The sequence below is a fragment of the Geotrypetes seraphini genome, chromosome 2 (genome assembly GCF_902459505.1).
Source record: "Geotrypetes seraphini chromosome 2, aGeoSer1.1, whole genome shotgun sequence".
In the NCBI taxonomy this organism is placed as follows: domain Eukaryota; kingdom Metazoa; phylum Chordata; class Amphibia; order Gymnophiona; family Dermophiidae; genus Geotrypetes; species Geotrypetes seraphini.
The window spans coordinates 330420219-330443101 of NC_047085.1; the positions used below are offsets into that span (position 1 = coordinate 330420219).

At 46.7% G+C, this 22883-nt stretch overlaps 1 protein-coding gene across 5 annotated transcripts in view; it reads left to right on the top strand.

Moving 5' to 3' along the window:
* SEPTIN7 (septin 7) overlaps positions 1-22883 on the top strand; it is a 266147-nt gene that overhangs the window by 172730 nt on the left and 70534 nt on the right. For all 5 annotated transcript variants that reach the window (XM_033930201.1, XM_033930198.1, XM_033930199.1 and 2 more), the window contains exon 9: positions 13205-13301. In XM_033930201.1, the coding sequence (XP_033786092.1) occupies positions 13205-13301 (97 nt within the window). The remainder of the gene's footprint in view (positions 1-13204; positions 13302-22883) is intronic.

The window sequence follows — 22883 nt, forward strand, 5'->3', positions numbered from 1 at the left end:
TTTGACTGTCTCAAAGAGGACATTTCCTCCATTGTCCTCCCTTTCTCAGTAAATCCACCCATCGGAGGCCGCCTCCTTCATTTTTACCACCGATGGACGACTATCACCACAGACCTCTGGGTTCTCTCCATCATAAAAGAAGGATACGCCCTTCAGTTCCACCAAGCTCCTCCGGAGCACCCTCCAAGAGAGTATCCTTCCAATTTGACCCAGACCGCCCTTCTTCTTCAGGAAGCCCAGGCCTTGTTACAGCTGGAGGCTGTCGAACCGGTCCCCCGGGACCAACAGAACAAGGGGTTTTACTCCCGATACTTCCTTGTTCCAAAGAAGACGGGCAACCTGAGACCCATCTTGGACCTCAGGGTGTAAGGATTGTTAGTGGCTCCCACAATGTATGGTTGGTGGGGTTATATTAGAGGTGCCCTTACGCCAGGTCCCAGGTTCAGTTCCCTCACTGAAGATTCACCAGGAAGTAGATTCAAATAAGAAACACAGCCAGAGGTGATTGCATAAAGAATATATTATAGAAATAGGCTTACAGGAAAGCAATATTTATAAGCATTACAATTAAGCATTACAATTAAGGAGAGAGCAAAGCAGTTTCCCTGCCTTACAGAGTTCAGAGGCAAAGAGACAGAGAGTCTAAAGTTCTAAGGAGAGCCAGAGAGAGAAAGGGGGATGGGGTGATGGTCTAAGTTTCGGGTTCCATAGATAAAGAGAAGGATAGACAGAGAGATAGACAGAGAAAGAGAGATCTCAAGAGAAAAAAGAGAGGACCAGAGCGCCAAGAGAAGGGGGTGATGCTGCGAGGGGTTTTTTATAGTTTGGAAATTTATTCTAAAAACCAGAATCTATTAACCTTTAACAGAACTTAAACATGCTAGACAGGAGAAAAATAGGCTGAAGTCATATGTGATTTCCAGTATGTCTCTGACAATAGTTTCTGATTAACTTTAGTTATCTGTGCACCTGGACCCATTGTCCTAAGCACCCTCTTAATCAGACATTAACACATTAACACCTTTTAGATAATCCTGATTTAATCAGGGCTATTTGAAACCATCTTTTAGGGTTATATGAAACCGTCTGCCTTCACTCAGGGTCTATCTGCATTCACATGCCAGTCAGATTGATATAATTTCCCATAGGCCTTTGCTGACATTAGTTATGCCAACTGAAAATTCTGAATGCTAGCAATAGCTATGCTGACACAGGGTACTCAACAAATATCTGGTCAAAGAAAAGTTCCGCATGCTGACCTGGCATCACTGTACCCCCTCCTCGAGCAGAACGACTGGTTATGCTCTCTGGATCTCAAGGAGGCCTACACTCACATTCCAATTCATCCAGCCTCCCGTCAATATCTCAGATTCAGGGTGGGACACCTTCACCTCCAATACCGAGTGCTACCCTTCGGCCTGTCCTCATCACCCAGAGTCTTCACCAAATGCCTGGTTGTGGTGGCCGCAGCACTCAGGAACCATGGCCTCCAGGTGTTTCCTTACCTGGACGATTGGCTCATCAAGGATTCCACATCTCAGGGAGCCGCTCTCGCGATCCAGAAGACAATTTGATTACTGCAACATCTGGGATTCAAGATCAACTTCCCCAAATCCCACCTGCAACCTTCCCAGACTCTTCCCTTCATTGAGTGATTCTGGATACTACCCAACTCAGAGCGTTCCTCCCGACCCCACGCAGGGATGCTCTCCTTCATTTCTGCCACTCAATATCCTCTTGCACATCCATCTCAGTGAGATAAATGATGGTCCTTCTAGGTCTCATGGCCTCTACAGTTCACGTGATTCTGCTTGCCAGACTTCACCTCAGGATCCCCCCAATGGACCATGGCGTCCCAGTGGTCCCAGACGTCCGACCCTCTGACTTGCCTCATCCGGGTCACTTCTGCTCTACAACAGTCTCTTCGCTGGTGGATGCTCTCCTCCAATCTATCCAGAGGCTTGTTATTCCACCCCATCCCCACTTATGCCTGGGTGGGCCCATCTGGTCGGCCTCCGCACCCAGGGTTACTGGTCCAGCACGGACTGCCAGTGCCACATCAATCTCCTGGAACTCAGGGCGATCTTCAACGCTCTCCAAACCTTTCGACATCTCCTTCGCGACTAGGTTGTTCTCATTCGCACAGACAACCAGGTCGCCATGTACTACGTGAACTCGCCATGTACTACGTGAACAAGCAGGGAGGCACGGGATCGGCCTCCCTCTGCCAGGAAGCCCTGAAGGTGTGGGTTTGGGCGACTCGCAACAACACCTTCCTCAGAGCAGTCTACATTCAGGGGGCGGACAATGCCTTGGCAGACAGCCTGAGCCGTCTTCTGCAACTTCACGAGTGGACCTTCAACTCCACGCCCCTGCATCATATCTTCTCTCTGTGGGGGACGCCTCATATAGACCTCTTTGCAGCCCCCCACAACTTCAAACTGCCTCACTTCTGCTCCAGGATCTACACCCCTCAGCGCCTCGAGGCAGACGCATTCCTCCTGGATTGGACGAATCGCTTTCTATATGCGTTTCCTCCATTTCCCCTTATCCAAAAGACTCTAGTCAAGCTGAAGTCAGACCATGCCACCATGATCCTGATTGCTCCACGGTGGCCCAGACAACCTTGGTACTCCCTTCTACTTCAACTCAGCAGCAGGGAGCCATACCGTCTACCAGTCTTTCCATCTCTGCTTACACAGCATCAAGGATCTCTGCTTCACCCCAACCTGCAGTCTCTACACCTGACAGCTTGGTTCCTCTCAACGTAACCCCTTTCCAGTTTTCTCAACCTGTGAAAGATGTCCTGGAAGCTTCAAGGAAGCACGCTACTAGACAATGCTACCACCAAAAGTGGATTAGATTTTCTGCTTGGTGTTTTTCTCATCATCATGAGCCACAACACTCCTCCCTGTCTTCAGTTTTGGATTATCTTTTGCACCTTTCTCATTCTGGTCTCAAGTCTACATCGATACGAGTCCATCTTAGTGCAATTGCTGCTTTCCATCAGCCTCTTCAAGGGAAACCTCTCTCTGCTCATCCGGTGGTTTCCAGATTCATGAAAGGACTCTTCCATGTCAATCCTCCCCTCAAACCGCCTCCGGTGGTTTGGGACCTCAATGTGGTTCTTTCTCAGCTTATGAAACCTCCATTTGAACCTCTTCACAAGGCTCACCTGAAGTATCTCACTTGGAAAGTGGTGTTTCTCATTGGCCTCACTTCTGCCCAAAGAGTCAGTGAGGTACAAGCCTTGGTTGCGGACCCTCCTTTTACAATATTCCATCATGACAAGGTGGTTCTCCGCACACACTCGAAATTCCTTCCTACAGTTGTCTCAGAATTTCATCTCAACCAATCCATCGTCCTGCCAGTGTTCTTTCCGAAGCCACACTCTCACTCTGGAGAATCTGCTCTTCATACTCTGGACTTGAGGGCCGCAATCCAGTCGGGTTTTCAGGATTTCCCCAATGAATATGCATGAGATCTATGTGCATGCACTGCTTTCAATGCATATTCATTGGGGAAATCCTGAAAACCCGATTGGATTGCGGCCCTCAAGGAGGGACTTTGAGATCCCTGGGCTATTGTGAAAAGGCTACTGGCTTTTTGGGTATAGAGCCGGTCCTGGATGCAGGCTTGGGCAGATACTCCATATATTTCATCGTGCCAAGGATCAGAAGACTGATTCTTGACCTCGTCGGTCATTGTGGCTCTGAAGATCCCTGCACCTTCCGCATGGAGACCATTCAGTTGGTCGTAGCGGCAGTGGCTCTGTGTGAATTTATTCCTGCACTGATCTGTGGGAGGCCTATCTTCACATTCCCATTTTCCCAGCCCACAGGCAATACTTGTAATTTCATGTGCTGGAGCGTCATTTTCAGTTCTCTGCACTCAAGCCTGGCCATGGCACCTCACATCTTTACCAAGGTGTGATGGTTGTGGTAGCAGTGCAGACCATATTTGGACGATTGGTTTATCAGAGCTCTGTCCAAGGAGGAAGATGAGCTTGAACTGGATAATCAGCTTCAGGAAGAGTCAGCTGGAACCAACTCAGTGCCTGGAGTACCTGGGAGTCTTGTTTGACATGGTCTTGGGCCAAATGTTTCTTCCAGATCTACACAGACTGAAGCTCCTGAAACAGATTTCAAAGCTGCTACAGAGACCGGCTCCTACGGCATTATCTGCAGGTCCTGGTGTTGATGGCAGTGACCATAGAGGTGGTTCCTTGGGCCTGAAGAAAGGCCTCCATGAAGCCGCCCGAAGAAAGAACTCCCCGAAGCTGCCCAAAGAATGCCCCCCTCCCCTGAAAAATGGCCTCCCCAAAGCCGCCTGAAGAAAGGCCTCCTGGTACCTTTTTTAAGTAGCATTGGTCTAATGTGGTCTCCTGCTGGACGGCTGCCCCTCTGCAGAGCAACGTGATGCACAATGTGTTTCCTGCCTGGTCCCGCGCCGCTCTACTGACTGCAGCCAATCACAGAGCAGCTTGGGACCAGGCAGGAAGCGCAAAGGTCATGTTCCTTCATTGTGCGTCGCGTCGCTCTACAGAGAGGCAGCCGTCCAGCAGGAGACCGCCTCTTCTTAAAAAAGGTACAGGGGGGCGCACGGTGTATTCAGTCCATAAGATGCACCCTCCTTTTCCACCCCCTTTTTGAGGGTGGAAAAAGTGCTTCTTTTGGTCCAAAAAATACGGTAATATATAATGGATCCAATTAGGTTTAACTACAACATTTGACACAGTATCACATGGAAAGCTTCTTAGCTTACTCAGTCTACTCACTGTTTTAGCTTAGTTTGACTCCTATTTGAAAGATAGGAGTCAGATGGTTAAATGGAATGGACAAATGTCCAGTGAGAGAAGATTAGAAAGGGGGGGTCCTTCAAGATTCATCTTTATCACCGCTATTGTTTAATCTGTATCTGTCTCCACTAGCTACATTGTTGACTAGTTGGAACATAGAGTTTTATCTATTTGCAGGTGATGTCCAGTTGTTTTTGTGAAAGAAAATCAAAAAATTATGTTGAAAGATACTAATGGGAAATTGGAGAGGTTGTATCGGTGGTTTGGTTGGCATGATTTAGTATTGAATGTGAAAAAATCAGTAGCAGGTCTGGAGCAGGACGCTGAGAGAAGCACTCCCGTTCTGAAGGGAAAATTTCTTCATTTTCACGTCTTAATAAAGATATTTCTATGCCTAAAAGAAGAGGGAAACCGAGGGGTATCCCTCCACCTACCCCGGGCTTCTCGACGCCGAGGCAGACTGTGATGACAGCTTACACAGTCCCTACTTCCACATCGGGTGTTTCCGCTGCTGTGGAACGGGAAATCCACAGCTTGGACGGAGAGATGTCGCTCTCTCTGAGCCCGCGAGGACCGCACACCCCTCCCATTCCCGGAGAATCTGCGTTGCAGCGGAGCTGGCGGGAGGGCTCCCCCGGAGTATGGGGTGAGGCTTGCTCTCTCTCCGTAGTTGACCCGGAAGTCGAACACGCAGCAGATACGCTGATCCCGACGTTGGAAAGGCAGCGTTCTGGGGGAGAGGAGCCGTCGGTGACCAGCGGTGGGGAGGTTGCAGGAGCCCAGATTTCCAACGCTGGAGCAGGAGCCGTGCTTGGGTCGGCTGATGTCCCCCTCCTTGGACCGTTGGTGAAACCACAGGCTGTTACCCTGGACTCCATCTGGTCTGCAATTGAGAATCTTCACCTGGTATGTTCTAACTTTGTTACTATGACTCAGAATTCTACCTCCAGGATAAGCTCCTTAGAGACTATTACCCAGCAACACCAAGTTGAATTAAAAAATTTGGATAAAGTAACAATAGAGACTAAGAATTTGATTACCAAACAAACAACAGAAAAGATAATGATTTTGAGGAAGATTGAAAACCTGGAAAATCAGCAGAAAAACTTAAATTTGAGGATTCTTAATTTTCCGGTTGCCAAGTTTATGTCTCCTCAAGAACTCTTTAAGAACTTTATGTTGAATGTTTTAAAGGTACCTGAAGTAAGTCTTCCCCCGATACAAAGAATTTACTATATAAAACAAATGCAGAAAGAAAAAACTACAGCGGATGAAAATGTTCAATTAGATGTTTCTGCTATTCTGCAGTCTTCTGATATTGAAATTCAGGGAAGAGCAACTTTATTGGTCTCATTGGTATTTCTTCAGGATAAAGAGATGTTGCTGAAATTATATTTCAATTTAAAGCAGATTTCCTATTTGGGGGAAAGGATATATATATCTCCTGATGTTTCGAGGTGGACGCAGTCCAGAAGGAAAGAATTTCTGTTATATAGATCAAAGGTGATTGCTTTGGGGGCAAGTTTTCAGTTGCGATTTCCTTGTAAATGTTTTATTTCTTATCAGGGAAGTAAATATATTTTCTTTGAACCTGCCCAATTAGGTTTTTTCCTTGAAGGTAAAGGTATCTCTACACAGACCAGATGATACAGGTTAATAATATTGCGGTTAATTTTATTTTGGATAGGTAAGATCTGACTGCTCCATTTCTTAAAGTTTTTTGTTTCCTTTGTATATTCCCCTTTCCCGAGGGGTGTTACTTTCATCTTGTCTCTTCTCCTCAAGTTGTGGACTGTATTATATGATTTATATGGATGTTTAAATTTCAATTCTTGGTATGTAAAATGACTAAGAGAATTATATATTTCTGTATTTCTTAAACATCTTGTATAGGATGCATTAAAATGATAAATAAATAAAAAAAAAAAAAAAATCAGTAGCACTGTGCAGTGGCGTACCTAGGGTATGTGGCACCCGGGGCCCATCATTTTTTGACACCCCCCCCCATGTAAAAAAATATTTTTTGTAATGACCATGAAACGGAATAAATTGTCAGAATAGAAACAGGCAGTGAAAATTTTCTTATATTCCAAACATAACATAGCATAAATTATGTCTGAATTGTCATGACATCAGAAGTACATATGGAGTAGTTGCAGGTGATGCTTGGGACAGTTCTGATTGTGTTAGTTCGGTTTTATGTGTTTTTTGAATAGAAGGGTTTTTATTTCTTTTTGAAGGTTTTGCAGTCTGTGGTCGATGTCAATTGGTTGTAGAGTTGGGGGTCGAGTGTTGCAGCTCGAATGGCTAGGAGGTTGTCGAACAATTTTTTTCTTTTGACGTTTTGGTTGGAGGGTGTGTGAATGGTGCGTGAGTTCTCCTATGTCTGTTTGAAGTGGATTGAATTATTTAGCTGAAGAAATTAGTTACCCCCTCATCCCACACACATTAATTCTCTTCCATTTTTGCTCCCATTATAAAAAACACTGATAAATTCCCAGAAAAAAAATACATTAAAATAAGAAGTGAAAACAAAGGCCCCTACAGATGAGAACATAACATAAGAATAGCCTAACTGGGTCAGACCAATGGTCCATCATGCCCAGTAGCCCATTCTCATGGTAGCCAATCCAGGACACTAATACCTGGTCAAAACCCAAAGAGTAGCAACATTCCATGCTACCGATCCAGGGCAAGCAGACACTTCCCCCATGTCTTAATAACAGATTATGGACTTTTCCTCCAGGAATTTGTCCAAATCTTTCTTAAAACCAGCTACACTATCTGCTTTTACAATAACTTCTGGCCACTTCATTTTTAAGTTTAGATCTTTCCTTTCAAACAGAGACCTTGCTAGATGTCAAATACAGCACAAGGTAACTTCACATGGACTTAGCTGTGCAGGAAATGTGAATCTCCTCATACACCCACCATATAGTGCAAAAATGTGCAAAGGTCTGTTTTTTTCTTTCGATCACTACATAGCCTAATGCCACACAAGCAGCGCTGTTACAAACATATTCTGTAGGTCAATGCTGAGGATAACAAAGTTTCCTTCCTTGGACCAGAAGGAGATACTGATAAACCACTGGAAGAGATCCCAAAACAACACCCAAAGACCCACTCAGTGTGTGAACCAGTTGAGTGGAGTGGACTAACTGGGGGGTGGAAATGGGCCCGGAGTTTGCTCAGCAGAATTTCCCAGACCACCTCTTCCTCTCAACACATTGACACGCTGCCACCAACACCACTAGGAACACCTCACTGGGTAGGCCAGCTATGCTATAAACTTTATAAAACACATTATTATATTTTCTTATAAAGCACATATTTTAACTGAACTCTCACATCCTCAGTCTTTCCATTCACAAAAATAGAAGGAAGAAAAGTTCCCATTTCCTGCTGTCTCATGTCCCCGGCCTATACAATATTTTTTTCCTGCAGACCCTTCAAAAGTCTGACCAAATCCTCGTTTCACTTGCATTATAAAGTACTGAGGATGGCATCTCTCCCCAATCCCAGGTCCTAAAGTCTAAGACAGTAGCGCAAACTAATGCTGCCAGATTCAGGAAAAAAATTTTGATTCGATTCAGCCTATTGAATTGGTTTTTCAATTCGATTTTCCTGCCCAGTTGGGTGATTTTTTTCAAAACTCCTGGTGGGTTTTATAGCTTTTTCACCCCCTTTGGCTTCTCCTAACCACACTGGCGCTGTGGTGTAAATAAAATAAAGAAACAAAAAGGACTTTTCCTCTCTCTGTTAAATCCTAGCTCACGTTTGCAGTCCAATACCAGCTCTGGCAGGATACACATTTAAAATCTGACATATTATAATCACAAAACAGAAAATAAAATTAATTTTTCTACCTTTTGTTGTCTGGTTATATTTCAAATCTTGTTGGTCCAAGGCTCTGGTTTTCTTCTGATAACTTGCTTGTCAGGGTCTCCTTCTTTCTGCATGCTAACCATCCATCTGCCAACTCTGTCCTCCCTTTCCATTTCCCTTCCCAGGAAGTCTGGTATCTTTCCTTTTTTTCATCTCCCTCCACAGATCCACCTTTTCTTAACTACCCTTTCATCCGGCATCTCTCCCTCCTTCCCCACCACCCCAGAGTCCACTATCTCTCCCTTTCTTTTCCTAATTACCTTCCTATCCAGTATCTCTATCCCTCCTCCACACCATCCCTTGTGTCCAATTTCTCTCCCTTTCTGTTCCTTCCCTCCCTAAATCCCATGGTCCATCATCTCTCTCCCTCTCCTCTATTTTCAGACCCATTATTTCTTCCCCCCCCCAAAGTTTGGCATATGCACGTCTCTTTGAACACCCCCTTCCCTCCGTGTACTTCTAAACCAGGGTCCCCCCCAAAGGTCTGTCCCCCCTTACAGGCTTGCACCCCCCTTGTAGGCCTGTCCCCCCCTTGAAGGCCTGTCCCCCCCCCCTTGAAGGCCTGCCTGCCTATCCCCCACTTGAAGGCCTGTCCCCCCCTTGAAGGCCTGTCCCCCCCTTGAAGGCCTGCACCCCCTTGAAGGTCACCCCCCCGAAGGCCTGCACCCCCCTCTTGAAGGCCTGTCCCACCCCCTTGTAGCTTGTCCCCCCCCTTGTAGGCCTGTCCCCCCTTGAAGGCCTGCCTGCCTGTCCCCCCCTTGAAGGCCTGTCCCCCCCCCCTGAAGGTCTGCACCCCCCCCCCGAAGGCCTGCACCCCCCTTGAAGGTCTGCACTCCCCCCCCGAAGGCCTGTCCCTCCCCCTTGAAGGCCTGCCTGCCCCCCTCGTTGAAGGCCTGTCCCTCCCCCTTGAAAACCTGCACCCCTTGAAGGTCTGCACACACACCCCGAAGGCCTGCCTGCCTGCCTGTCACCCCCCCCTCCCCCTTGAAAGCCTGCCTGCCCGCCCGCCCCACCCTGAAGGCTTGATGCCCCGACCCACCCCGAAGGACTGCTCGCCCCCTGGCCTCCCCGCACCACCTATGAAGCAGCAGCAGCAGGATCGCGACGTCAGCGATCCCTGCGCTGCTTAGGCGCTGCTTCCTGCGCCGCGGTCCCACCCCTCCTCTGATGTCAGAGGAGGGGCGGGACCGCTGCGCAGGAAGCAGCGCCCAAGCAGCTCAGGGATCGCTGATGTAGCGATCCTGCTGCGGCTGCTTCACAGGTGGTGCAGGAAGGTCAATGGGGCGAGCGGTCCTTCGGGGTGGGGGGGACTGAACGGCAAGGCCGGGAGCACCCCCTCAGGGCTGGCACCCGGGGCGCACCGCCCCCCCCTTGGGACACCACTGGCACTGTGGGCGTCAAGTCAGAATAAGCCATTGTGGTTGGTGCCTAAGATCAGTTGTATGAATTTATTATTGGTGGAAAAAATTAAGACTTGGGGAATCTACTGTGATTGTTCTTTAGATTTCCAATTCCAAATAGGTGTGGTGGTCAAAAGTTGCTTCTTTCAGTAGTTAAACAACTAAGACCATATTTGACTAAATTTAATCTGCTAAAGATTGTGCATGCTTTGATAACTAGCCTAGTGGTTTTTAAACCTGTCTTGGGGCACCCCCAGCCAGTCGGGTTTTCAAGATATCCCTAAAGAATGTGCATGAGGCAGATTTGTATATATAGGTCAGGGGTGCCCAACGCGTCGATCGCGATCGACCGGTAGCTCAGGAAGGCAACATGAGTCGATCGCAGAGCCCATCCCGGGCTCTGTGACAGACTCGTGTTGCCGTCCCGAGCTACCGGGCCTATCAGCCTTCCTCTCCCCGAAGTGAAAGACGCCGACGCCGGGCATTAGGCTGTTTTTGTCATTTCGGGGGGGGGGGGGGGGGCGTGGTGGCATGTCGGCGGCAGCAGCAACAGCCTGAAAAAGAAATCATCCTGGCCCGGGTCGGTGTCATACTCCGAAACTTCTACCTCTTCCAGCAGCCCTCTCCCTTCTACCTGCTTCCGGCCACACCCCCTGCTCCGCGGCTCTCTTCGGCAACTCAGCAGCAGTGATCGACACAAGCTTCTGACGTCGGGGCCTACCCTCTGCGAATCCCGCTTGTTTCAACTTCCTTTTTACACAAAGGCGGGACTCGTAGAGGGAAGGCCTTGATGTCGGCAGCTTGTCTTGATCACCGCTGCTGACAAGTTGCTAAGAGAGCCGCGGAGCAGGGGGGGGTTTGCCAGGTGCAGGTAGAAGGGAGAGGGCCAGATGCAGGACTCATGGGTGAGGGAGCAGAAGAGAGAGAGAAAGAGAGAGGGGAGGGAAACAAAAGGAAATATTTCATACTGGGCTGGGCCGGAGTGGAGGGAGGGTGGAAAGATTCTGGCTACAGGGTGCATTAACAAAGGAAAAGGGGGGAAAGCTGAAAATGGAGATAGTGACACAAAGAAGAGAAAGAGTAAGCAGGACCTACTGAATAAGAATAGAGATACAGAGGGGACATGAAGAGGAGGTGAAATAGAGACATAGAAGTAATGCTGAAAAAGATAAAGACATTGAAAGGGTAAATGGTGAACATGGGGTAGAGACAAATGAAGATTCTGAAAAAGTGGTGAGATAGGGATATAGATGAGATGGACGCAAAGAAGGGTGATGCTGGAAAATAGGTGGAATGGTAATTCTGACAGACACAGAAGGGAAATGCTGGATCAAGGAGAGATAGGGCTCAGGCTGGATGGAATGAGGAGAAATGCCTTGTTGGCCCGGAACTTCCTCTCCTACGTCAGAATTGACGTCAGGGAGCGGAATGCTGGTCAGCGCGACGCTTCTGCAGGGAAAGCTTGGGACGGCGGTGGCTTGGGGGCTGTTCCCCGATGGCGGTGGCAGCAAACCGAGTGGCTTGGGGGAGGGCACGGAGAAAGAAAGAAAGGGGGCAGACAGGGAGACAGAAAGAAGGGGGAACAGGGAGACAGAAAGAAAAAGTTGGGGGAGAGAATGAGGTCTGGAGGAGAGGAAACATACAGGAGGCTGAAAGAAAGGAAGAAAGATTGGATGCAAAGTCAGAAGAAGAAAGTGCAACCAGAGACTCATGAAATCACCAAACAGCAAAGGTAGGAAAAATGATTTTATTTTCAATTTAGTGATCAAAATGTGTCGGTTTTGAGAATTTATATCTGCTGTCTATATTTTGCACTATGGCTCCCTTTTACTAAACCGCAATAGCGTTTTTTAGTGCAGGGAGCCTATGAGCATTGAGAGCAGCACGAGGCATTCAGCGTAACTCCTTGTGCTAAAACCTACTATTGTGGTTTAGTAAAAAGGGAGGGGGTGTATTTGTCTATTTTTGTATTTTGTTACTAAGGTGACATTGCATAGAGTCATCTGCCGTGACCTCTTTGAAAAAACCCGGAATATGAATAATTAACATTTTTTCTGCCTTTCAGTGTGCTTTGTGTTTTTTTAAAAATTTTATTGTTGGTAGATCATTTTGACTTAGTCATTATAAAAGTAGCTCGCAAGCCCATAAAGTGTGGGCACCCCTGATATAGGTGATAGGCAAGCAAATCTGCCTCATGCATAGTCATTAAGGATATCTTGAAAACTCGACTGACTGGGGCGCCCCCAGGGCAAGTTAAAAAAAACCACTGAACTAGTTGATTGAACTATTGTAATGGCCTTGAGTAAAAATTGTTTCGCTAGATTGCAGTTAGTGCAAAACACTCCTGCAAAACAGATAGCTGGAAAGAAGAAAGCGAACCATGTCACACCTATATTGGCTGACCTGCATTGTTAGCCCACTATAGAACAAATTTACATTTAAAGTTTTATGCTTGGTGTTTAAAGATTTACAGTGGAATGTTCCAAAGTATTTGTCAGACTAAATATATATGTACCAACTTGTCTCTTGCATTCATCTCATAAGCACTTGCTCCAGTTACCATCATTGGATAAAGTGAGATTGATTGGAACATGGAAAAACTATCAAGCTTTCAGAAGTCATTAAAAACATGACTTTTCAATGAGAGTTTTGTATTGTGAAGTGAATTATGTTTATGGGAAATCATGTGAGTTCAAACAGTATGGTAACAGTTTTATTGAAATTTTTATACTGTAATGAGTGGATTTGACAATGAGGGTTGCAATTGAAATTTGGGGCAATATTAATTACCCTTTATTTGGGGTGGGTTGTATTGATGTGAGGGTTCATTTGTTGTAATGACAATTGTTATTGTATGATGAGATGTGGTGGGGCGGTTTAACATTGTAAACCGCTCTAACACTTTGGTTTGAGCAGTATATCAAGTATTAAAATCAGATCAAATCAAAATCAAATTATGCTTTTGAAAACAGAAAGGCCTTTTGAACTATCTGCCAGTTGGGGGATGAACTCAGAAATGATTAGATGAAACTTGGTATAACCAAAGAATCCTTTTAAATTACAAAAAAAAAAGTCAAGAATATATTGAGAAGACGTTACCATTACCTGTTCTGTTTTGTAGGACCGTTTACCTCTTGCTGTGGTGGGTAGTAATACAATCATAGAAGTCAATGGCAAAAGGGTCAGAGGAAGACAATATCCATGGGGAGTAGCAGAAGGTAAGAATGAGAAAGTAAAACATCTTGCTCACCTATATGGACTTTTGCTTTCAAAATAAATTTAAAAAAACACCTAAAAGGTAGGAGTCGAGAAATGTGTATCATACAAAATTCTACATTTTTTAAAAATTATTTTGAGCTCAGTCCCTTGATAAGAGTGGATTTCATAGAAACATAGAACATGACGGCAGAAAAGGGCCACGGCCCATCTAGTCTGCCCACACTAATGGCCCACCCCCTAACTACCTCCATGAAGAGATCCCAAATGCCAATCCCATCTTTTCTTAAAATCTGGCACGCTGCTGGCCTCAATTACCTGTTGTGGAAGATTATTCCAGCGATCAACCACCCTTTCGGTGAAGAAATATTTTCTGGTGTCGCCATGAAATTTCCCATCCCTGATTTTCAACGGATGCCCTCTTGTTGCCGTGGGTCCTTTAAGGAAAAAGAGATCCTCTTCCACCTCGATACGGCCTGTGACATATTTGAACGTCTCGATCATGTCTCCCCTCTCTCTGCGTTCCTCGAGTGAGTACAGCAGCAACTTACCCAGTCGTTCCTCATACGGGAGATCCTTGAGACCTGAGACCATCCTGGTGGCCATTCGCTGAACCGACTCAACTCTCCGCACATCTTTTTGATAATGTGGCCTCCAGAATTGTATACAGTATTCCAGATGGGGTCTCACCATGGATCTGTACAACGGCATTATGACCTCGGGCTTACGGCTGACGAAACTTCTACGGATACAGCCCATGATTTGTCTAGCCCTGGATGAAGCTTTCTCCACTTGATTGGCAGTCTTCTTGTCTTCGCTAATGATCACCCCCAAGTCACGTTCTCTACAGTCCTTGCTAGGATCTCACCATTTAGGGTGTAAGTCCTGCATGGATTTTTGCCGCTAAGGTGCATGACCTTGCATTTTTTGGCATTGAAACTTAGTTGCCAAGTCTTTGACCAATGCTCCAGCAGGAGTAGGTCCTGCGTCATACTGTCGGGCATTGAGCTTTTGTCGGGCACTGTGCTTTCTTCTGTTGTGCGGTTGTCTACTATGTTGCATAGTTTGGCGTCATCGGTGAATAATGTAATTTTACCTCGAAGCCCCTCAGTCAAGTCTCTTATGAAGATGTTAAATAGGATTGGGCCCAAGACCGAGCCCTGCGGCACTCCGCTGATCACCTCCATCGTATCGGAGAGGGTACCATTTACCACTACCCTCTGAAGTCTACCTCTAAGCCAGTCCCTAACCCATGCGGTTAATGTTTCACCCAGTCCCATCGAACCCATCTTGCTCAATAACCTGCGGTGTGGGACGCTATCAAACGCTTTACTGAAGTCCAAGTACACGACGTCCAGGGACTCCCCTTTATCCAGCTTTCTTGTTACCCAGTCAAAGAAGCTGATCAGATTTGATTGGCAGGATCTTCCCTTCATAAAACCATGTTGATGGTGATCTCGTAGATTCTCCTCATTCAGGATCGTATCCAATTGGCGTTTGATTAGTGTTTCCATAAGTTTACTCACTGTTGATGTGAGACTCACCGGTCTATAATTCTCAGCCTCCGTCCTGCATCCCTTTTTTGTGGAGTGGAATGACGTTAGCCATTTTCCAATCCAACGGGACTCTTCCTGTACTTAGGGAAAGATTGAAGAACGCGGATAACGGTTCTGCCAGGACGTCACTCAACTCCCTGAGCACCCTGGGGTGTAGTTTGTCCGGTTCCATAGCTTTGTACACCTTGATTCTTGATAGCTCCTCGTAGACACTGCTGGGCGTAAACTCGAAATTTCGAAACGGGTCTTCCGAGTTTTCCCTCGTCGGCAGCTGAGGGCCGGATCCCGGCGCCTCGCAAGTGAAGACCGAGCAGAAGTATTCATTTAAAAGTTTGGCTTTGTCGGAGTCCGATTCTACATAGTTCCCGTCGGGTTTCCTAAGGCGTACTATCCCATCTGTGTTTCTTTTTCTGTCACTAATATACCGCAAGAAGGATTTATCGCCCTTCTTGATGTTCTTCGTAAGGTTCTCCTCCATTCGGAGTTTGGCCTCCCTGACTGCCGTTTTGACCGCTTTTGACTTTGCCAGATAGTCTTCCTTGGATTCTCGCTTCCCTGATTGTTTGTAGAGGATGAATGCTCTTTTCTTTTTTTTTATGAGTTCTGAGATCTCCACAGAGAACCACTGTGGTCTATTGTTTCTTCGCCGTTTACTTACTGATTTGACGTAGTGGTTGGTTGCTTCGTGTAAGGTTGATTTCAGAGTTGACCACATTACCTCTACATTATCTGTTCCGGCATGGTTTTGCAGTGCCCGATAGATGAAATCTCCTGTGCTTTTGAAGTTTGTGCCCCTAAAGTTGAGGAACTTGGTTGATGTGCTTGACTTAGTGAAACCTTTCCTGAGGTTGAACAATATCATGTGGCCACTGGAGGCTAATGTATCGCCTACCGAGACCTCTGTGACACTTTCTCCGTTGGTGAGTATTAGGTCTAGTATCGCCCGATCCCTAGTGGGCTCTAATACCATTTGTCTGAGTCTCGCTCCCTTTATAGAAGTTAATAGCTTCCTGCTGCCGCTAGTCCTAGCGGAAAGATTGTTCCAATCCACATCAGGCATATTGAAGTCTCCTAACAATACTGTGTCTCCACGCAAAGTGATATTCTCAATGTCTTCGACTAATTCTATATCCATGTCCTCCTGTTGTCTTGGAGGTCTGTATACTACACCAAGATACAGGCATCTGTCCTTCCCCCTAGCCAAATTCACCCAGAGGGATTCCCCGGTGTACTTGACATCTGCGATTTTGGTAACTTTGATGTCCTCTTTAGTGTATAGTGCTACCCCTCCTCCCATTTTGCCCTCTCTGTCCCGCCGAAGTAAGTTGTATCCCAGTATAGCCATATCCCACCCATGGGAGTCCGTGAACCAAGTCTCGGATATCGCCGCCACATCTAGGTCGGCGTTCCTCATTTCCGTCTCTAATTCCAGAATCTTATTGCCCAAACTGTGGGCATTAACGTACTGGAATACTGGTCTTGATTGAAGCGCGAAGTCTACAATCAAGACCAGTATTCCAGTCACTATGGGGATCCAGGAAGCGACCACGGACTGCGTGCAGAAGGAGGAAGACCCAGGACGGTGGACAGAGGTCTCTGTGCAGACCGAGACCATCCCCCAGCGCTACACTACAGTCTCTACACAGACAGAGGAGGCTGCGCAGCTGGATGGAGATCTCATGCAGGAACTAAGGAGCCTCAGGGAGGAGGTGATACGCCTGAGAAGCATCCGAGAGGACGAGGCCTACATCGACGGAGTCATCCAGGAGCTGTCCCAAATCACCGAGCAGGCCCATGACAAGTCCATCCTCGAGACACCCAAATCATCAGCTTTGAAACCAACAATTGGGATACAGGAAATGGCTAGCGGCACTGACTCCTGGCAGCTGGTGACCTCCTCCACGGGCAAACATAGGAGACCCCCCCCCCCCCCCTTTTTCAATCTCTTCATCTTCTCCTTCTTCTTACAAACAGGGCAGCTATACATCAATCCCTCAACTCGCCCTGCGGAACAGATTCCAGATTCTTCAGGAAGGAACTGCCGATGAGGAACAGGAACAGGAGCAGGCCCAACACACAGCTCCATCTCCAGGGACAACTGACCGGCTCCCCCCCAAAGAAGCGCAGAGTAATAGTCATCGGGGATTCCATGCTGAGGGGCACCGAGGGACCAATTTGCAGACCGGATATGCAATCTAGGGAGGTTTGCTGTCTGCTTGGAGCCAGGATACGAGATGTCACCGCCAGTCTGGATAGACTACTCACACCCCGAGACCACTTTCCTATGCTTCTTGTCCACATAGGAACCAACGACACTGCCAGGAACACACCGGAGACCATCACCAGAGACTTTGGAGCACTGGGTGAGAGGCTGAAGCGGACAGGAGCGCAGGTGGTTTTCTCATCGATCCTCCCAGTTAGAGGCAAGGGAAGAGCCAGAGATGAACGTATCCTGAGGACGAACGAGTGGCTACAGGGATGGTACCGGGATATGAACTTCGGATTCCTAAACCATGGGGAAGCGCTACAAGGACTTCAGGGACCAGACGGACTCCATCTGACCAGTAGGGGTAAGAACGTCTTCGGACACCGACTAGCCCGCCTGCTTCACAGGGCTTTAAACTAGGTAAGTCGGGGGAGGGTACCCATTCACATATTAGTGCAGAAAGGAATTATCCTGATGAGGTGAGTCGAAACTCGCTTCCATGTCCAAGGTAAGTACCCACATTGCAAACAGTTCTTTGGGAGTCACACCGACTCGGGTAGGATACGCCTCACAGGGACTTAGCAAACACAAGATATGGAGGGCCATGTATGTCAATACACACAGTTTAGGTAACAAAATTCTAGAATTGGAGGCTGAAATAAGGAATGCCGACCTAGATGTGGTGGCAATATCTGAAACTTGGTTCACGGACTCACATGGGTGGGATATGGCTATACCGGGCTACAATCTACTTCGTCAGGACAGAGAGGGCAGGTTAGGAGGGGGGGGTAGCTCTATACATTAAAGTGGACATCAAAACCACCAGGATCACAGATGTCAAGTACACCGGGGAGTCCCTCTGGGTAAACCTGGCAAGAGGCAGAGAAAAATGCCTGTATCTAGGTGTGGTATACAGACCCCCAAGACAACTGGAAGACATGGACGCAGAATTAATTGAAGACATAGAGAATATCACTCTACGGGGAGAAGCTGTACTGCTAGGGGACTTCAATATGCCTGATGCAGACTGGAACTCATTTTCAGCGACAACCAGCGGTAGCAGGAGGCTCTTAACCTCCATAAAGGGAGCACGTCTCAAACAAATGGTAACGGAGCCCACTAGGGCCCAGGCGATCCTCGACCTGGTACTCACCAACGGGGAAAGCGACTCAGAGGTCTCAGTAGGAGATACGCTAGCCTCCAGCGACCACAGCATAGTATGGTTCAACCTTAGGAAAGGCTTCCCTAGATCAAACACGAAAACAAAGGTACTCAATTTCCGGGGCACAGACTTCGCACGCATGGGAGATTTCGTCCATCAGATGCTGCAGGACCAAGCGGAGACCGATGATGTAGAAGCTAAGTGGTTAACACTGAAATCAACCATACATGAAGCAACTAGCCGCTTCATAAAATCAGTAAATAAACGACAAAGAAACAATAAACCCCAATGGTTCACCGCGGAGATCTCGCACCTCATTAAGGAGAAGAAAAAAGCGTTTCTCTCTTACAAGCGCACGGAGAAAAGAGAGGCAAAAGTAGAATATAGGACCAGGTCTATAGCGGTCAAAATGGCAGTTAGGGAGGCAAAACTTCGAGTGGAAGAAATTCTGGCAAAAAACATTAAAAAGGGGGACAAATCCTTCTTTAGGTATATTAGTGACAGAAAAAGGAACACAGGCGGGATAGTACACCTTAGAAGACCGGACGGAAGTTGCGTGGAAGCAGATTCCGATAAAGCCGAACTACTGAATGAATACTTCTGCTCAGTCTTCACCTGTGAGGCACCGGGACACGGTCCGCAGTTGAAGGCAACACAAAGCACAGATGACCCATTTCATAATTTTGAGTTCACACCAGGTGAAGTTTACAGTGAACTGGCAAGACTCAAGGTAAACAAAGCCATGGGACCAGACAATTTGCACCCAAGAGTGCTCAGAGAATTGAGCGATGTCCTGGCGAAACCGTTGGCTGAGCTATTCAATCTCTCCCTAAGTAAGGGGAAAGTTCCCCTGGACTGGAAATTAGCTAATGTCTTTCCTCTGCATAAAAAGGGTTGCAGGGCAGAGGCTGCGAATTATAGACCGGTGAGTCTCACATCAATAGTGTGCAAACTCATGGAAACACTAATTAAAAGCGAATTGGACACGATCTTGAATGAAGGGAATCTTCGGGATCCCAGTCAGCATGGATTCACCAAGGGTAGGTCCTGCCAATCCAATCTCATCAGCTTCTTTGACTGGGTAACAAGAAAGTTGGACTTGGGAGAGTCTTTGGACGTCGTGTACCTGGACTTCAGTAAAGCTTTTGACAGTGTCCCACACCGCAGGCTACTAAGCAAGATGGAATCGATGGGGTTAGGAGAGACACTAACTGCATGGGTCAATGATTGGCTGAGTGGCAGACTTCAGAGGGTGGTGGTTAATGGTACCCTCTCTAAAACATCGGAGGTGACCAGTGGAGTGCCGCAGGGCTCGGTCCTGGGTCTACTCCTTTTCAACTTATTCATAGGGGATCTGACTCAAGGGCTTCAAGGTAAAATAACACTATTCGCCGATGACGCCAAACTATGTAATATAGTAAGTGAATGCAGTTTACAGAATTATATGGTGCAGGACCTGCTTACATTGGAAAGTTGGTCCTCAACCTGGCAGCTAGGCTTCAATGCTAAGAAATGTAAGGTCATGCACCTCGGAAGCGGAAATCCATGCAGGACGTACTTCCTGAACGGAGAAACTTTAACTAGGACTTCAGCAGAACCAGATTTAGGAGTAATCATCAGTGCAGACATGAAAACTGCCAATCAAGTGGAGAAGGCTTCATCTAAGGCAAGGCAGATATTGGGTTGTATCAATAGAAGTTTCGTCAGCCGAAAGCCTGAAGTCATAATGCCGTTGTACAGGGCCATGGTGAGACCTCATCTGGAGTACTGTGTGCAATTCTGGAGGCCACATTACAGTAAAGATGTGCGCAGAATTGAATCGGTTCAACGGACGGCCACCAGGATGATCTCGGGGCTCAAGGGTCTCTCGTACGAAGAGAGACTGAACAAATTGCAGCTCTACACTCTTGAGGAACGTAGGGAGAGGGGAGACATGATCGAAACATTTAAGTACCTCACGGGACATGTCGAAGTGGAAGATGATATTTTCTTTCTCAAGGGACCCTCGGCCACAAGAGGGCACCCGCCCAAACTCAGGGGCGGAAAATTTCATGGCGACACCAGAAAGTATTTCTTCACAGAGAGAGTGGTTGATCATTGGAACAAGCTTCCAGTGCAGGTGATCGAGGCAGACAGCGTGCCAGACTTTAAGAATAAATGGGATACCCATGTGGGATCCCTACGAGGGTCAAGATAAGGAAATTGGGTCATTAGGGCATAGACAGGGGGTGGGTAAGCAGAGTGGGCAGACTTGATGGGCTGTAGCCCTTTTCTGCCGTCATCTTCTATGTTTCTATAGCCCTCCATATCTTATGTTTGCTATGTCTCTGTGTAGATATTCCTGCTTGAGCTGTAATTTGTTCTCTAATTTTCAGGTTTTTCATCTCATCACTTTAGCACTGAATTTTGCCTCTTTGCTGTTTGTCACTGTTCATGTACCATACTAATTTTTGTAGGCATTTATCTACTGATGGCTTGCTTTCAACAGTTGGATCCCTCTGGCTGCAGCTATCATTTTATCCTACTCTATTTTGCAACTTGGATATCTATTATGGGGATGTACCTCATAAAAGGTAGAGATAGGCTAGAAGCATTTCAGAGAGGCAAACAAATTCAGCTGGGTTCTATGCCAAAAGATACAGGAGATGTAACTTGAGAACCTAAATGTGTACACCCTGGACATTTTAAATACTTGAAAGATACAAACGCATACAAAATTAAATTTCTCTAGCAGAAAAGAAGTTGTATAATAGAGGTAACGATAGGAAGCTGCAAGGAGTTTAACTCAAAAGAACTGGGATTTTTTTTCCCCCCATATAAAATGGTAGTAGATGTCTTTAATGTCCTCATAGTGATATAATAAATGATGACAGATAAAGACCCGAATGGTCCATCCAGTCTACCCAATAGTCACTTATTAGTAATTCATGATTAAATTGTCTTTTTTGACATTTTGGGGACCTAGACTGTAGAAATCTGCACAACACTGTCCATAAGTTCCGACGACTGAAGTTGCTGTTGAAGCCTGTTCCAGCTTATCTGAACCATGTTGTCATTTGCAGGGCACAGATTGTATAATCTGTACAGCTTCATGTTCCAAATTACTGGTGTTTTCATTAAAGCCCTCTCCAGCTCATCCTAAATATGACCATGTTATCCCCTTGCTTCGAGAATCTCATTGGTTACCAGTTTCTCATAGAACAACTTACAAAATTCTTCTCTTGGCCTTTAAGATCAAGACTTCTCATCAGCTAGTCTTTCTTGATAAATATCTCATTCCACATACCCCATCCAGGGCCCTCAGGTCCACTAACAGTCCCTTCCATTAAGGACATTTACTATACTAGAAATACGATTTTCTCTGTTGCTGCGCCTTCCGTTTGGAATGCAATGCCATCGAATCTACAATCTGAAAATTCCTGAAATAAGTTTTAAAAACTCCTTAAGACATTCCTCTTCAAAGAAGCTTATCAAAATTCCAGCTGAATCCCCAAATAAATACGGGAAAATAAAAATGCTTCTAGGAAGTGATACCTCATTTATTCCTTCTGTTTTACCCTCCCCCTCTCCCCTCATTTTATTTTTATTTATACAATGTAATTTATTGGTGCAGGACTAAAACAGCTATTGCCTCTATATCGTAAGGAACTAAGTGATATTAAAGTTAAAGCCGACGTTTCACGGTGATGCCAATGATGTGGGTGGAGGAGGTTTGAGCATTATCCCAGGACAAGCAGGCAGATATTCTCACATATGGGTGACGTCATCAACGAAGCCCGGATGCGGACGCCTCGCAAGCAGACTTGTTTGAAGAAACTCGAAGTTTCGAGTCGCCAGCACCGCGTATGTGCGAGTGCCTTTCCGCCCAGCGCAGGGCGCGTCTCCTCAGTTCTCAATTTTCCGCGGAACCGAAAAGTCCATCTTTGACTCTCTGCATTTAACTTCGTTCGCTTTGTGTCTTCTCTCAACTGCAGTTTGTGTTTTTTTTCTTCACGAATCACTGTTTTATTTTATTTTTTATTTTAGTTAAAAAAAAAAAAAAAAAAATTTTTTTTTTTCTTCTTTCGTTTGTTTTCCGGGACAGGCCGCAGCTTCAGTTTTGCGGCGTCTATTTTTCCGTCTGTGTCCCGGCCTGCTACGGGCTTTAAGAGGTGTAGCAAGTGTCAGCGCGCAATCTCTCTTACGGACCCTCACGGACACTGCCTCAAGTGCCTTGGGCCAAAACATCATCCTAGGTCGTGCCTGCCTTGCCAAACACTTCAGCCTCGTTCTTTCAAGCGTCGTTGCATTTTGGTGGACAAGCTCTTCGAGATGGAGTCTCCTACTGATCCCTCAACTTCGAAGGCGTCTTCAGCCTCGACTTCCACCGAGGCTCCTTCTGCGCCTACTGCTTCCACCTCGAGCTTCATCAGACCTTCGTCGCTTGCAGCGGCTCTTGCTTCAACGTCATCTGCTGTATCTTCCCTGTTTCCTCAGGTCAGATAGCTCAGCAGTCGGTTCCGCCGGTGGTGATTAAAGTGTCTAAGACTCCTAAGTCGAAGCACATTCACATTACCTCGAAGGAACCTCCAGCCAAAGCAGGTGGTCCAGTTTCAGACGCAGATCCATCCTTGCTGGCTTCTTTCCAGGCCATGTTAGAGAAGCAGTTTATTCAGTTCCT